General features: G+C 38.4%; 1 protein-coding gene across 1 annotated transcript; it reads left to right on the plus strand.

Moving 5' to 3' along the window:
• Positions 1–2,771: 2,771 nt before the first annotated feature.
• On the plus strand, positions 2,772–14,247 carry LOC128482748 (cytochrome P450 2K4-like). Its single transcript, XM_053458637.1, has 9 exons — positions 2,772–3,019; positions 5,372–5,534; positions 7,716–7,865; positions 8,035–8,195; positions 8,812–8,985; positions 10,755–10,896; positions 12,405–12,589; positions 13,366–13,507; positions 13,718–14,247. Exons 1-9 carry the CDS (start codon positions 2,834–2,836, stop codon positions 13,897–13,899), a joined length of 1,485 nt encoding a protein of 494 aa, XP_053314612.1. The 5' UTR covers positions 2,772–2,833; the 3' UTR covers positions 13,900–14,247.
• Positions 14,248–14,531: the final 284 nt, after the last annotated feature.

Below are 14,531 nucleotides of genomic sequence, written 5' to 3' on the forward strand. Positions count from 1 at the left end.
GCAGTGAGGAGGTGGCAGCCTCGTCAGTGATGTCCCGTTTCTCTCACGATTACCGCAGGTCGAATACTTCCACAACGCATTTCACCAATTAGGAGGCTTCTTCACAGTTCTTTACACATAAAATGTTTTAGAAAATAATCAAAACCCTTACAGTAAATAAATTGTGTTGGAAAGGCTAAGAAAGGAAAGAGAGAGAGAGAGAGGAGAAAAAAGTTCTTTTAGGTAAAAAGGTGCCAAGTTATGGCTTGTAGCAGGACAGAGAAGTGTACATTTCAAAAGGTAAATACCAACATTTAGCCAAAAATTAAACAATTTCCCCAAAATACATACTTGGTAAATATACAGGAAAATACGCTTAATTATTAAAAATATAAATTAATAAACTTGCTTGTAGATCTGGCAAAGTAGTCCACGTGTGATTGAAAACTTTTTCAATCCTGCAGGGGCTGTGGTATACTGTTGCTTTAAGGACACTCTGGACTGTTTGTGGGGAACTCTATGGTCGGCGGCCATTTTAAGTTTAGTTTCAGTTTGCGGTTGGAGTGTTATGTTTGCATCTGAGCTGAATAAAGAACTGCTCTGTGTAACTACTATCAAGTAGTGCTGGCTCCTGCTCTCCACGTTAAATACTACACATAGAAAACACTACACGGTGTCAGAAGTGCTGAAAGAGTCACTTGCTTGAGTAAAGATATTGTTACAAAGACTGTATTTACAGCTTATCCAGCCTCAGCATGGAGTTTTCCAAACCACCAGGCCCTCTGCAGTTCACAGGAAATGTAACTGAAACCTGGAGGAGATGGGAGCAGAGATTTTAAACCCCTTAAGGACAATTGGCGGTCCCTAAACCCATTGAAAACAATACATTTTGAGCCTGTACATGTACAGGCTTTGTCATTAAGGGGTTAATTTATGCTGATAGATAATGGAAACCCTCTGCAGTGGATGGGGAAGTTGGGAGCTAATATAATTCAATACAGATACAGTATGTCAAAAAAAAACCTACTGGACCTGTTCCTCACACACCTTCTATTAATTACGCAATCATTTCAGAATGGGATTACAACCATATGCATAGAACAATTTATTTCATAGACTCTTGCTTTACAGGTTAATAACTTCCCAACTTCATGATGGTCCATGCCATAGTGTAGGGGACAAGGCAGCCATTGGGCGCCGATAACAACTGCCCCCGTCCTGCCATTACACAATAATGTTACCACGCATTGAGGTCTATTCACTAAACTCATATGTTCACTAATATACCATGAGTTGCTTGTTGCTTGTTTCTTAGATAAGAAAGTGGATATAACCAACCGTATTGGCCCTACCATGCTGACAGTAGTCAGTGTGCTTGAGTTTGCATCAGCCTAGTACCCCACAAATATGTGCGCAAATCAATGAAATGATGACATATGGGGCTGGTGTTGTATTATTTCCAGGGCTGTTTTTTTATTCCCAGTTTGGCCCTATCTCACAGCGATTATGTTTTAGGAGGAGGCAGAGAGTATTACTGCATGTCGTATCTCGTTCACTTCTCCTGTGTCAACTCTTTTATGGCATCTTGACAAGCAGACTGCTACATAATGTGATTGTGAAAGCACACCCAGTAATGATATTATCTAGAAACATATTAGCTGTTATAATTTTTGGTAGCATAGTATTTTAGTACATATTTAACCACCGTATTTTTTGTGTAATACCTGGAGGTGGTATAGTTGGGGGAAAAAGTTAAAAAAAAAACCTTTTTGTCAACTTAATTAGTTTTCTGACTACTATCATCAAGCAAACCAGAAATGTATGGGGCGCAGGTACATATATAGGGAAAAGAAAAAAACAACACAATATAGTGTAGATTGTATGTTCAAATATGATGATTAGGTGATATGTTGCACTCACAAGTGAAAGAGATAAATCCAACCCATCAATAAGGACTGTAAAAGGCTTTAATATTCTTCAAATGAAGATCTAAAAAACAAACTTACAATAGTGCAGTATCTTCAGGTAAAATAAATATACCAATAGGAATGCACTCAGAGTTTTTTCATGCACAACGTGCATATACAGGTGTTTTGATTAAAATTCCATCAAAATGAAGTCCAATTGAGTCTTTCTTTCTACGCGTTTCGCCCCTTGGGCTTCTTCAGGAAAATGAATTGGTGCAGATGTCCGTAAGTATCAAAAAACAGCAATCTGTGTGTGTTTTTTGATACTTACGGAAATTGGGACAAATCTGAATGTACAAGTCTAATGCAAAATATAGTTAGCCTAAACCTACTAAATCTTTAAAAACAATAACTAAAGCAGTTACCTTTAGGAGTAGCTGCAGCTCCCACCCCATTTTTGCACCACTGAGTGGCTGCTTAATCAGTGGCAGGAAAGGGCTCCCGCTGAAAACAATGGGAGCAATTTCTGCACATGTACAGAGGGAGTCTCGTAAGCCTTCATCAGAATAGTTGCTGAGTCAGCGGTGAAGCTAACTGGTAATGAGCATATCACATGAGAGCGGCCATGAGGTGTCCAAACATATCACCTACAAACCATGGAACTTGGGAAACAGGAAGTGCCAGCGGATGAGAGGGGACTCTGTATAATCCCCTCACGTATTTCTAATGGTTACCAGACAAACATGTAAAAGGCTTCCAGATGCATTTAGGTGCAAGTGAGGGCTGGAAGGGCAAACTTAAATATTACCCTGCTTGGCAAATTTCTGTTTCGTCTAAACATGAGGGAAAAAAAGGAGGAGGAGCATTTTAAATAAAACCTCATATATAGCACAGTTTTGCCATTAAACCACAGATTAACACAACACATACTCTCTTTGAAAGAAACAATGGAATTGACTTTCCACGGAGCAACGTTTGTTGTCCTAGGTTTGACGTTACTATATATTTTTAATGTTTTGAGCAAATGGAATTCAAGAAAATTGAAGAATTTTCCCCCTGGCCCCAGATGTCTGCCGCTGATTGGAAATTTGCATTGCATAGATCTGAAAAAACCTCACCTGACTTATTTAAAGGTAAGGGATTATTTTGATATTGACAGAAAAAGGAGAAAGTAAAAGGCATCAGATTGTTAATTTAGATTTTCATTTTTGCAGTTTTAGTTGTAACACCTCAGTGTAATAAATGTTGGCAAAAAGATTTAGAGTCAGTCGGGACAAGAAATATAGGCAGACTTACAGCTAGAGAGAGAGAAAAAGAAAGAAAGAAAAGCAAGAAAGGAAAAAGAGAAAGGAAGGAGGGAAGTTAGAAAGAAAGAAAGAAATGATAAAGAAAGGAAAAAAAGGATGAAGAATGAAAAAGAATAGCAAAAGAGATACAAAATGAAGAAAGAAAGAACTGTTAAGACATTTATTCCTTAAAATACAATAATGTTTATCAAACATTAAAAAATAAAAAAATATGAAATTTAAAAAATACTCAGCCCTCTATCACATATATCCTCCCTACTCCCTAGAAAGCGAGACAGGGAATGAGTGTGAGGGAAGGAAAAAAAGAGGAAATGATAAAGAATGGAAAAGAAAGAAAGCATGGAGAATGGAAAAGAATAGTGAAAGAGATATAGAATGAAGACAGAAAGAGAGAAAGAAAGAAGGAAAGAAAATACAACCGTTAAGACATTTATTCCTTAAAATACAAAAATGGATATCAAGCATATATACATAATAGATGTTTTTATTTACTTTGTATTTCATTTTGTATTTTTTGTCCAAAGCCCCACCTAAAGGTTTAAATATTGGTTGATTTCCAGAATTTGGACACAGATTTTAGGCATAGAAAAAAGACCGGGTTTCTATTTAAAGCCACCGAAAATGCGAGATTCTGAATTAGATTCCCATCGTGTTCTGCTTTTTAGTGCAGGACTGTTTACGCGCACTGGCTGAAATCACAGTTATATTTCCATTTTTGTTGTATATCAATAGAAATTCTGTTTATTTGTTACATCTATTTAAATTTCTGTTGCTGCCCAGTGAAAATGATATTGAACCTTAACATACTCTTCCTCGGATGTTTTGACCTTTGTTTTTTGTTGTTGATCTAGAATGACAATGTCGTTTTTTTCTGTCTCGCAGTTAGCTAGGGCCAGATGTTTAATAAATATTAACCACGTTATCTGCAGTGTGTAGCACATACGCTGAGCAAATTGGGGATAAAAGCCATGGGTTTATCCAAGGCCTTTAACAAACCCTGTTAGGTGCTAAAATTTGCCAATACCATACATCCTAAACATAGCCTTGCTCATGTTATATATGTATAATGTAATGTATGTAATATAATGTATGTATAACGTAGAGTTTCATATACTATATATATAAGCCATGTGAACGAAAATTATGAATGAAAGCGAGTTCTAACGTTTTCGATATTCTTAATTAACACCTTTTTTAGTAAATAGCGCATGGGCCCAGTCATTAAATGTTTTTTTTCTCTCTCTCTTTTGCTTCTTTCTCTCTTCCTTTCTTCTCATTTTTCTCTTTCTCGTTTTTTTTTATTCGCTCTCCTCTCCCCAGGCCTCAACTGACCATCTGGCATGCCAAGCAAATGTCTGTTGGGCCACTAGCCAAGAGCACCACACACTCACCTGATCTGTTACTCCAGCTCTCTCTCTTTTTTATTTTCTCTCTGTCTTTCCCTCTCCCTTTTTTTCATCACTTCCTCCTCCTCATTCTTTCTTTTTTTTTTCTTCTTCTCTCTCTCTCTCCTATCTTGTTCTCTTTCTTCTCTTTCACTCTCTTTTCAGGTTTTCAAGTTTTGCAACCTTTAGCCATATATATATATATATCTGCTGTAAGGTATTTATATTTGATGCCGCCCTAGGTCTGACCCTGGGCAGCATTGCCAGCTAAATGGGTCGATCCAAAGATCTTCCCATTGAGCGGCAGTGAACAGGAAACCTGATGGCCCAATTGGGTGGTTGGTTCTTGGTTTGGTGGCCAACAGCCTGATGCTCTCTTGGAACTATTGCTAGGGGCCTAGGCCTATTTGCATACCTGGGAGCATCCAGGCTCTGGCTATCCGATGCCCTTGCTCTTTGGGACTAGCTACAAACGCAGAAAAATTTACGTAGTAGGGAGTCTCCACACTACTGCCGTGGTGATCCGGAACAGCAAGTCTTCAGGCGAGAACCGGAGAGGTTATGAGATTTGGTTTCGGGTAGAACACACTTCTTGATATCGGCTTCTCTAACATAAAACAAGTATCTTCAAATTAAATGGACTGATTGGAAAACAAGAAGTCCAAACCACAGAATGATTCTGTCATGTTAAAAACAGTTTCCCTTTACTCTTACCACTCAATTCAATAAACATCATTGCTGCCAAAATGCTACTTTCCATTTTACTATTCTCTAATACTCTCTTACACTCAAGCTATCCAAAACCTATGGCCCCGTGTTCAGCGTTCAGATGGGCATGAAAAAAATGGTGGTCCTGGCTGGATACGAAACCGTAAAAGATGCTCTGGTGAACCATGCTGAAGAGTTCGGGGAACGGTGTCTTTTGCCGATATTTAAAAAGATGGACAAAGGGCTGGGTAAGGTCATTTATTTCTATTCCCAAACATCAACTATTTTCCCCACAAAGCTTGGCCATCAACTTAAAGCGGGCGTCCATGTTTTCAGGGGAGCGTCCACTAAATAAAACTTCCTTTCCTGGTTTCTCCCTGTCCTGGTTATTGTCTGCTAAATGCCTCTTAAGTCCAATGGCATATTATAATTCAAAAGCAACTGTTTAGATTTGATTTTGTGTTTTGGTTTAACTTGTACTAATCGTAGTCAATGGCATTATAAAAAAAAAAATCCAAATCAGTTATTTTGTTTTGTTAAATAGTAAGGTTTTCAATGTTGATCAAACACTCGCTTTAGTGCACAATTTCATGCAAAGAATACAGTAATGAATGAAAGATTGATATGAAATCCAAATAACTTGTATATATCAGGGTTTTTTTTTGCACCTGGAATAATAGTCGCCCCATATTCCCAAGCACCACAGGCTAAAGAATGCTTATTCTTTAGTTTTCAGGGATATCACTTGTCAAGTATAAATTAACAGATTTCCACTGAGCTGTATGTACGAGATCTTCATTTACACAATACCTCAACAATTAAGAAAACAATCAAGCCAGGGAAATGATATAAGAGGATTATACATATCCATTCCCAACCATGTTATAAGAGAAAACAAGACAAAACATAAATTCTGGCAATTCTAGAACTATATATATAAATAAATATATATATATATATATATATATTTATATATATATATATACAGAGTGAGAAAGAGAGAGAAGGATAGTGATACATGAGAGAAGGAGAACAAAGAGGGACAGAAGGATCTATTCTATAAAGGTCAAGTGTGAACAAGATAAGTTAAGTCCTGATGAAGATGACTGGCATTAGTAGCAGGAGGAGGCATGAGGTTCTGCCGCTTTACAAATCTCTGGTCAGACCTCACACCCAAGAAGAAGCCCACTGGACAGGGCACAAGGCAGGGAGCTGTGAAGAGGAGTTCAACTCCAGGCAGACCTCTTCAAGGGGCGGCCACGCCTGGCAGTTTGCAAGGCTGGGGCTGAATCCCGACAAGACTAAAGAAACTCTATATGTATAGCTTGGAGAAAAGCAGAGAAAGGAGAGAAGTGATGGAAACATTTAACTATGTAAAGGGAATACACAGTGAACACAGTAATAGGGGACATTATGGATATTTGAATTAACACAAACTGCACATACAATGAGAAGTAAAAGCAGTAAAATATATAATAATATATATTCATATACAGATATCTGAGAAGCCGAACTTCAATCAGCATGATTTTATGTCACAAGTTATATCACATGATCAAAATTGTGATACATATTGTCCCTCCTAACCCTTGGGCACAGGCTTCACGTGTCACGGTCCAACATTGTTGTTCTAGGTGACCTTACATGACTTTTAAAGTTAATTCTCTGTGAATTCCAAATTGTTTTAATATCTTGCCACGTGAAGCTTTCTAGTATATGTCTACTCTTCATGTCGAACCCTAGATTCAGTTACATTAAAGGTTCGTCCTAGTGACATATTTATTTATGTCTACGTTGACTCCACCAGTGGCACCATGAGAGGCAGCCTTACTGAGGATTAAGTAGGCATTACAACACTGGTATTTGAAGAGAATATTAGGCAGTGGCTGAATTTGTACTGAATTTGGACATAACCTCCCAGTGGAAACTTCCGCCAAAATGGCGGAGCATCCAGTGACGTCTTCAACCCCGATTGGACAGACGGGGTAGAGGGTGTCACTGGCGGCTTCGCCATTTTGCCTTAAGATAACCTAATTTAAACTTCCGCCAAAATGACCGAGCTTCTGTTGATCTCCTCTCCAACAACTGGACAAGGTAGGGGGACATTCAGAGAGCATGAAAGAGAGTGAACGAAAATGAGAACATGAGAGAGCGAGGCTCTAAGAGAGTTTGAGTAAATGTGGGCGTAGGACAACAAATTTAATTCCCAAATTTAAAATGATCCCCGATTTTCATATAAAACAAACAGGCAGGAAATGTAGTTCATTGTCTGAAAATGAATGGCCCATAAGAACTGAAAAATGTGTCCAAATCCTTTTGGACCATTTGCATAATATATATATGTATATATATATTGTGGGAAAATGTTGGTTCTTTCATTATGTTACTTTATTTTTCCATTCTCCTAAACATTTAATTCTGTAATTTAGGACTTGTTCATTCACAAGGAGAAAACTGGAAGGTAATGAGAAGGTTCACTATCACAACCTTACGTGACTTTGGAATGGGGAAGAGCGGCATAGAGGAGAAAATCAATGAGGAAGGTGGCCACTTGCTGAGACATTTTGAATCATTAAAAGGTATAGTAAATGTATAATTGTGAAAGGCTTTTTCCAAGGGGGAATATAGAAAAGAACGAAAAGGTGGTCAAAGTTGCCACACACAACCATATATAAAGAAGTCTGTATTATCTTCTTAACTGTATTCTTTACCATGTATTTATGGTTGTCCTTTATTCGGCATTAACAGGTAAACCCTTTGAGTGCACTATGATACTGAATGCCGCAGTTGCCAATATTATAGTTGCCATCCTACTTGGACAGCGCATGGATTACGAGGACCAAACATTTACAAACCTCTTAAGTCTGGTCAATGAGAACGTGAGACTTCTGGGAGCTCCGTCAGTTTCGGTAATATTTTTGTGCACGAAAACAGATTTAAGGCAAAATGGACATTTAGAACAATCAATTAAAACCATTCTTTGACCATGTTCCGAAGTTTAGCTCTTTTGTAATTTTAAAAATTCTGGTTTCCTATTGTTTTTTGCTCTAGTTTGGGAAAAAAATTGTAATTAATGACAATTTAATCTTTCCCAAATATCAAACATTATTGGCATAGAATAATATAAGGAAGAGACTATTGTTTTCAAGATGTTGCTGGATTCATGGTGTGTAAGATGTGGAGCCCAAACAAAGATTTAATAAAAGTGAAATTACCTCCTTCACATACCCTATGCTTACATACATGGGGATTTTCAAAATTACATATTAGCCCTTAAATAGCCCACCACAAAGGATTAGACTAGATTAGTGACTCTCAGCAACAAAATGGTTGTATTATTAATATTGCATTATTATAATGAAATATTTAACATGATTCAAGTAATACAAAACAAAGTATTTTCACAAATATGCAGGTTGCTGCTCAAGCTGCTCTTAGACGGTGACCAATAAGGGCTTTGTTGATGAAGTTTTGATGTCTCCACTTTACTGGCCTTACTTGCTTTTTCCTATGTAATTTTTATAGATATATAATGTATTTCCGTATTTCGGATTTCTTCCTGGAAGTCATCAAACTATTCTGAAAAATGTGAAAGAACTTTGTGCCTTCATTAAAAGCAAATTTGTCCAGCATCTAAATAATTTAGATGTAGACGACCAGAGGAGTTTCATTGATACATTCCTGGTTCGACAAAACGAGGTACTAGTTTTGTGTGATTTTCAAACTTGTGACTATATATATATCCTCACTGCTAACTTCTTCCAACGTCATGTTATGACTGGAGTACCCCCGATCTCCGGGTCAAGCCCCCACTCAATTTACCTTATCCCAGTAACGACAGACACCAGAAAATTGGGTTGAAAAGGCAGCAGCCTTAAATAATTAACAAAACCCATAAAGCCTACCAGGCAAACTAGGAACCACCACACAGGGAAAGACATACCAAGATGCCCAAACCCAAATCTGAGGCTCCCAGCACCACCTACTGGGAACCCCCCGCCAAATGCTCTCCGCCAGAGCATTCACACCCCCTAGATGTCTGGTAAGCAGAAATACCCCAACCTAACACAACAAAGAGGGGGGAGGGCAGGACAAACAACACAGGGTAAGGCGACTACAAAATGTCCCTCAGCCTCGTGTCACAACCCCTTAAGTAACTACCCCCTAAACCCCACCCTCAACTTACCAAAAATTGGCTCCAAAGTCAGGGCTCACTCTGGCCATGCTGACCCCCGCGGGCATCAATCTGCTTCCTTTCGGGGACAGGCTGACAAAAGGTAGACATGAAAGGACATTTTGTGAGCTCTATACCCAACTGCTTAAAAGGGGAACTCTTACATGTGATATATATCCATAATTTTAATAAGTTAAATGTTTTTGTTATTCTAATTTAGATTTACTAGCTGTGACGATGACCAAAGACATAGCAAGAGCATTTTATGCTAATTGTCTTTCATTTCCAATGATCATACCTGGGAACTCTTGGCCTCCGGCTACCCGGAGCCTTCCCTTGCGGGACGCGGCCAGGACTGCACACTGACGTCAGTGGGCGGTCCTGCGTACGTCGGTGGGCGGTCCTGTGTACATCGGTGGGCGGTCCCGCTGACGTCGGGGGCGATCCCACTGACGTCTGCTGGAAACACCCATAATTCTAGGGAAAATAGGCGGGAGCAGGCGTGTCAAGACCCCGCAACCCGGAGAATTCGAGTCTTGACCCGGAGGACTGGAGAAGCGGTCAAATCCGGAAAGTTCCCGGGTATGCCCATGATCCCTCAATGGACAATGCGCCGGAATCCCACTGTTAGCCCAAGCAGGAAGTGGACTCTACCTGCATAGTGAGGCACTAGCGATTGCTTACAGCCATGCAGTTTCTCTGTAAAGCTATTATCACAAATGTATTATGTTAGGGCAGGTATTTAAAGTATGTGATACAGCAGCAGTAAGATGGCAGCTCCCGCCTGTAAAAAATGATTATCATGTTATATATATAGGTGTAAGAATTAACCTTTCAGTTTTGATGCAGAGTCTCCGGGAGAAGCCATGCTTTCCCTTGTGGGGTCGGTTTCTTCTTTCTACCCCGAGGAAGCATGGATACACCACCATCACCTCCCACCCACTCCCCATCCACTAGTGGATAGTAATACTTCACTTTTCCGCTCATTGTTTAAAACTGAGTTTTAACACATTTGTAACTGAAGGCAGCATTAGAAGAATCATCGCCATCATTCTTATTCCCAATAAGAAAAATGGATCTAGCCATAGTAGCCCAAGAGAAAATGGAGCTTTTAGTTGAAGTTGATCAGCTATGACTAAATATTCTAAAACTTTACCAAAAAATTATTTAGGCAAATATATTTTTTTATTTTTTTTGCCAGGGACACTTAATTGTCATGTGACACAAAAGTGTGCCCTAATAGGCTATTGCCATATAAAAGAGAAAAAAAATATGATTCTCTTGTTAATTTTAGGGTACAGAAGTCTCGAAAAAGTATTTCCATGAAGAAAACTTACTCTTTCTTGTAAGAAATTTGTTTTCTGCTGGAATGGAAACAACATCAACCACCCTCCGCTGGGGTCTACTTCTTATGATTAAATATCCAGAAATCCAAGGTATTTCTTATTGATTTTTTAGAATTGAATATCATATTTTAGCATATTTAATAAACATTTTATTGTTAATGATTATTCCTTATCATATCACTATTATTTTATTATATGGGTAGTTGTGTCTATGATACAAATACAAGATGAAGCTTAAAGAAAGCATTTAATGTTATTAATATATGATATCAATGTTTCATCTATTTATATTGAGTTACGCATTTGGGAGATTTTCTAGCTTATCTGGGAACCTTTGTGTAATAGTTGTCCGCTCTGAAAATATATTATTTGCCAAAGCCAGTGAATATAAGTCAGAATAACTTAAAACTAAACTATGAATTCAATATTTATGTGTTTATTAATATATCATGAATTACAAGCTTGTAAAATTTTACAAATCCTACATTTTATGCCGCTTTTGAAATAAACAAAATATTTCTATTAAAAAAACCCTTATGTGCCTACCATGGGAGCAGCCATCTTAAAGGAAAAGTCCCATACAGTAATGTAGGTCGGCATTAAACAATATATGGTAATATATATTTTTGTTCAAATTTATTTGTAGACCCGGAGGCCGCCATTGCTGTCAGTCGTGTGATATTTTAGCTGACTTTCCCTGCTCAAACACCACACTGAGCTGATGCTTTATGGCAATGCTAATGAAGTCCATTCCTCCATAGACTTTCATTAATCAGCAGGTCTGACTGGATGATTAAGACTGAACCATTCTATTGTTTCCTACTGGCAGTATGATAAGGAGTCAGGGTGTTCTGCCTAGCAGATCGGGCTCAGATACTGGCAGCCATTTGTAAGGGGAGGAAAAGGGACAGAACTTCATGACCCTTGCACTGCCCACACCCAGGAGGTTCCCCATTTCCCAAACCCGAAATAAAACTCAGACACCAGCAGGATTTAGAAAAGGCCGAGACATTTATTTAGCAAAAGTCTCAACATAACTTTATTTAACATTTTATAAATTATTTAAAACCACTTTAATAATAACCTCTGTATAAATACTATACAGGCTTCTGTACATCTGTGTACAAACAATCAGCTGAGGGTTCCCAACCTAAACGCAGACAATGGCTTCACACTACCCCTTCCGCCGGATACCAGCAATCGTCCAAACGACCGCGGGTCGGATAGGGGAGCTCCACCTTAACGCTTTGCTTAATCCTGTTCAGGGAGGGCATTAACTCTAACCTCTAACCAAAACCATCAACTCCCACTCCCATTATCCTTCAAACTTCTCCAGGGAACTCCTCCGCCATCAGCAAAGAAAACGGATCCTGCAAAAAAAGAAAAAGAGGGAAAGGGGGGAAGAAAACACCAGCCAAAATGGAAACACACAGCCAAAAAAACAAGGGGGAGGGTGGGTGGTAAACTGCTCCTGTGGTGTTCAGTAATTGCCCCCTGCACTTGTGCTTAGAGGGGCATTATAGCCCTGTCCCCTTCCCCCTAAAGTCACATTCCCTTTTTAATGATAATAATAAATATGCATTTTTTTTCTTATTTAGAAAAGGTCCAGAAGGAAATCTCACAAGTAGTAGGACTAGCGCAGCCTAATTGGAATCACCGTGGACTATTGCCATATACTAATGCAGTCATACATGAAATACAGAGATTCGCAGATATTGTTCCGCTGAATGTGCCCCATGAAACTACGAAAGATGTCACTTTTAAGGGATATTTTATTCCAAAAGTAAGTTTTTACCGTGTTTTATATTTACTATGAATTATGTTCTGAAATATATATATATATAAGAAAAACAGAGGCAGAGAGAGATAGAGAGAGAGATTTGTAGGTTGAAGTCGGATTCTTAAACGGAATCATGAAACATACAGGCAGCAAATTATGAGACTGACAGAGGAGAGAGGTAGGGAATATAAACCTTGCAATCCAGTGCTCGGCCACTAGGTGGAGCTAGTCCTGCAGGTGTATGTATATCAGATACTTTGTAACCAGTACAGTCAAAACTCTTTTTTTGTTGTTCATTTTTTAGTCCAGATTTTAGGATAGATAAGGACTAGAAGGTAAAGTGCTCCTGTGTTCGCTCTTTAACCCTATATCTCTCGGGGCACAGAATGATGGGTAAATTCTATGCATACCCAAGCTTCGCAAAGAGTTTACCAACTCAATTGTACTCAAATTTTATTGAATATTCCTGCTCTATACATTTGAGACACTGGCAAAATCCATTATTTTATTCTGATAAACATTGACGGTGAAATGAAAAAGAGACGCATGTTGTGATGTAATGAACATTAAACATTCCATAGACCTCGTTTTAAGATTTAAAAGCCTTCTTTATTAGAATTTTTTGCTCTTGGTAATTTGTACGTTCTTGAACATCTAATAAACAGTATGATTTGACCATAATTAATATATATATATAAATATATTCCTCATAATGCTTTTTTTGAGTGAGAAAGAATGCCCTTTCTCCTTTTTTTTATTTCTCTTGTTTTTTAATCCAGGGAACATGTATAATTCCATTGCTCTCATCCGTCCTGCGAGACAAGACACAATTTGATTATCCAGATGAATTTAATCCAAATAATTTTCTAGATGCAGAAGGAAATTTCTTAAAAAAAGATGCTTTTATGCCATTTTCAGCAGGTAATTTTCTTCTTTTTTTTTCAAGAAAATGTAAAAATGTTTTTAATTTTAAAATTAGTTTATTTAAAATTAAACTTTTTATCTCAACTTATTCATAGATTCTCTGAAATATGAGCAAGGTTTAATGCCGTTCATGCTTATAACAATTATTATTATATTAGCTATGTCATGAAATTATGAAATTAAAAGTTTGTGTTCTTCATTCTGCAGGTCGCAGGGTTTGCGCAGGAGAGAACCTGGCAAAAATGGAGCTCTTTATCTTTTTTACTAGCCTACTTCAGAAGTTCACATTTTGTCTTCCTCCTGGGGTTGCAGAGGTCGACTTGACCTTGGGAATTGGATTCACTAATACACCACCAATGCAAATGATCTGCGCTAAGCCATGTTTCTAGAATGAACTTTCCCGGTTTGTACCGGAGGCTCCGGAAATCACCGCCGATCTCAATCGAGGGCAAGGTCCATCTTCCTAACTCACCCTATCCCCTCCCATATGGATGGGGAGGACATGGAGCTCCAAAGTCGCAGTGCTGGAAATTTCCTAGCTGTGTTTATACATCCCGTATATAATCATTGGCTGTTAACACAGTAGAGATAATTGGAATAATTTCACTTTTTCTTCTAATGCACTCAACATTATATTGGTTTCCATGTTTGTGTTTAAATTGCGTCCCACGTAGGCCAACATATGCCGATTAGACTTTGCTCTCTTTAATAAAGCTGAATAGCCCATGTTAATTTAATGGAACAGAGTGGCATATAGGGGGGTATAAGGCATTTCTGGAGGCAGAGTGGCACATAGGGGGTTAAAAGGCATATCATGGGGCAGAGTGGCATATAGGAGGGTAAAAGGCATATCATGGGGCAGAGTGGCATATAGGAGGGTATAATGCATTTCTGGAGGCAGAGTGGCACATAGGGGGTTAAAAGGCATATCATGGGGCAGAGTGGCATATAGGAGGGTAAAAGGCATATCATGGGGCAGAGTGGCATATAGGAGGGTATAAGGCATTTCTGGAGGCAGAGT

Source organism: Spea bombifrons, chromosome 3, assembly GCF_027358695.1.
Source record: "Spea bombifrons isolate aSpeBom1 chromosome 3, aSpeBom1.2.pri, whole genome shotgun sequence".
Classification (NCBI taxonomy): Eukaryota; Metazoa; Chordata; class Amphibia; order Anura; family Pelobatidae; genus Spea; species Spea bombifrons.

Coding starts and splice junctions, on each gene's coding strand:
- LOC128482748 (XM_053458637.1), top strand. CDS start 2,834: ATGGAATTGACTTTCCACGGAGCAACGTTTGTTGTCCTAGGTTTGACG. Junction 3,020..5,371: donor CTCACCTGACTTATTTAAAG/GTAAGGGATTAT, acceptor CTTACACTCAAG/CTATCCAAAACCTATGGCCC. Junction 5,535..7,715: donor AAAGATGGACAAAGGGCTGG/GTAAGGTCATTT, acceptor TCTGTAATTTAG/GACTTGTTCATTCACAAGGA.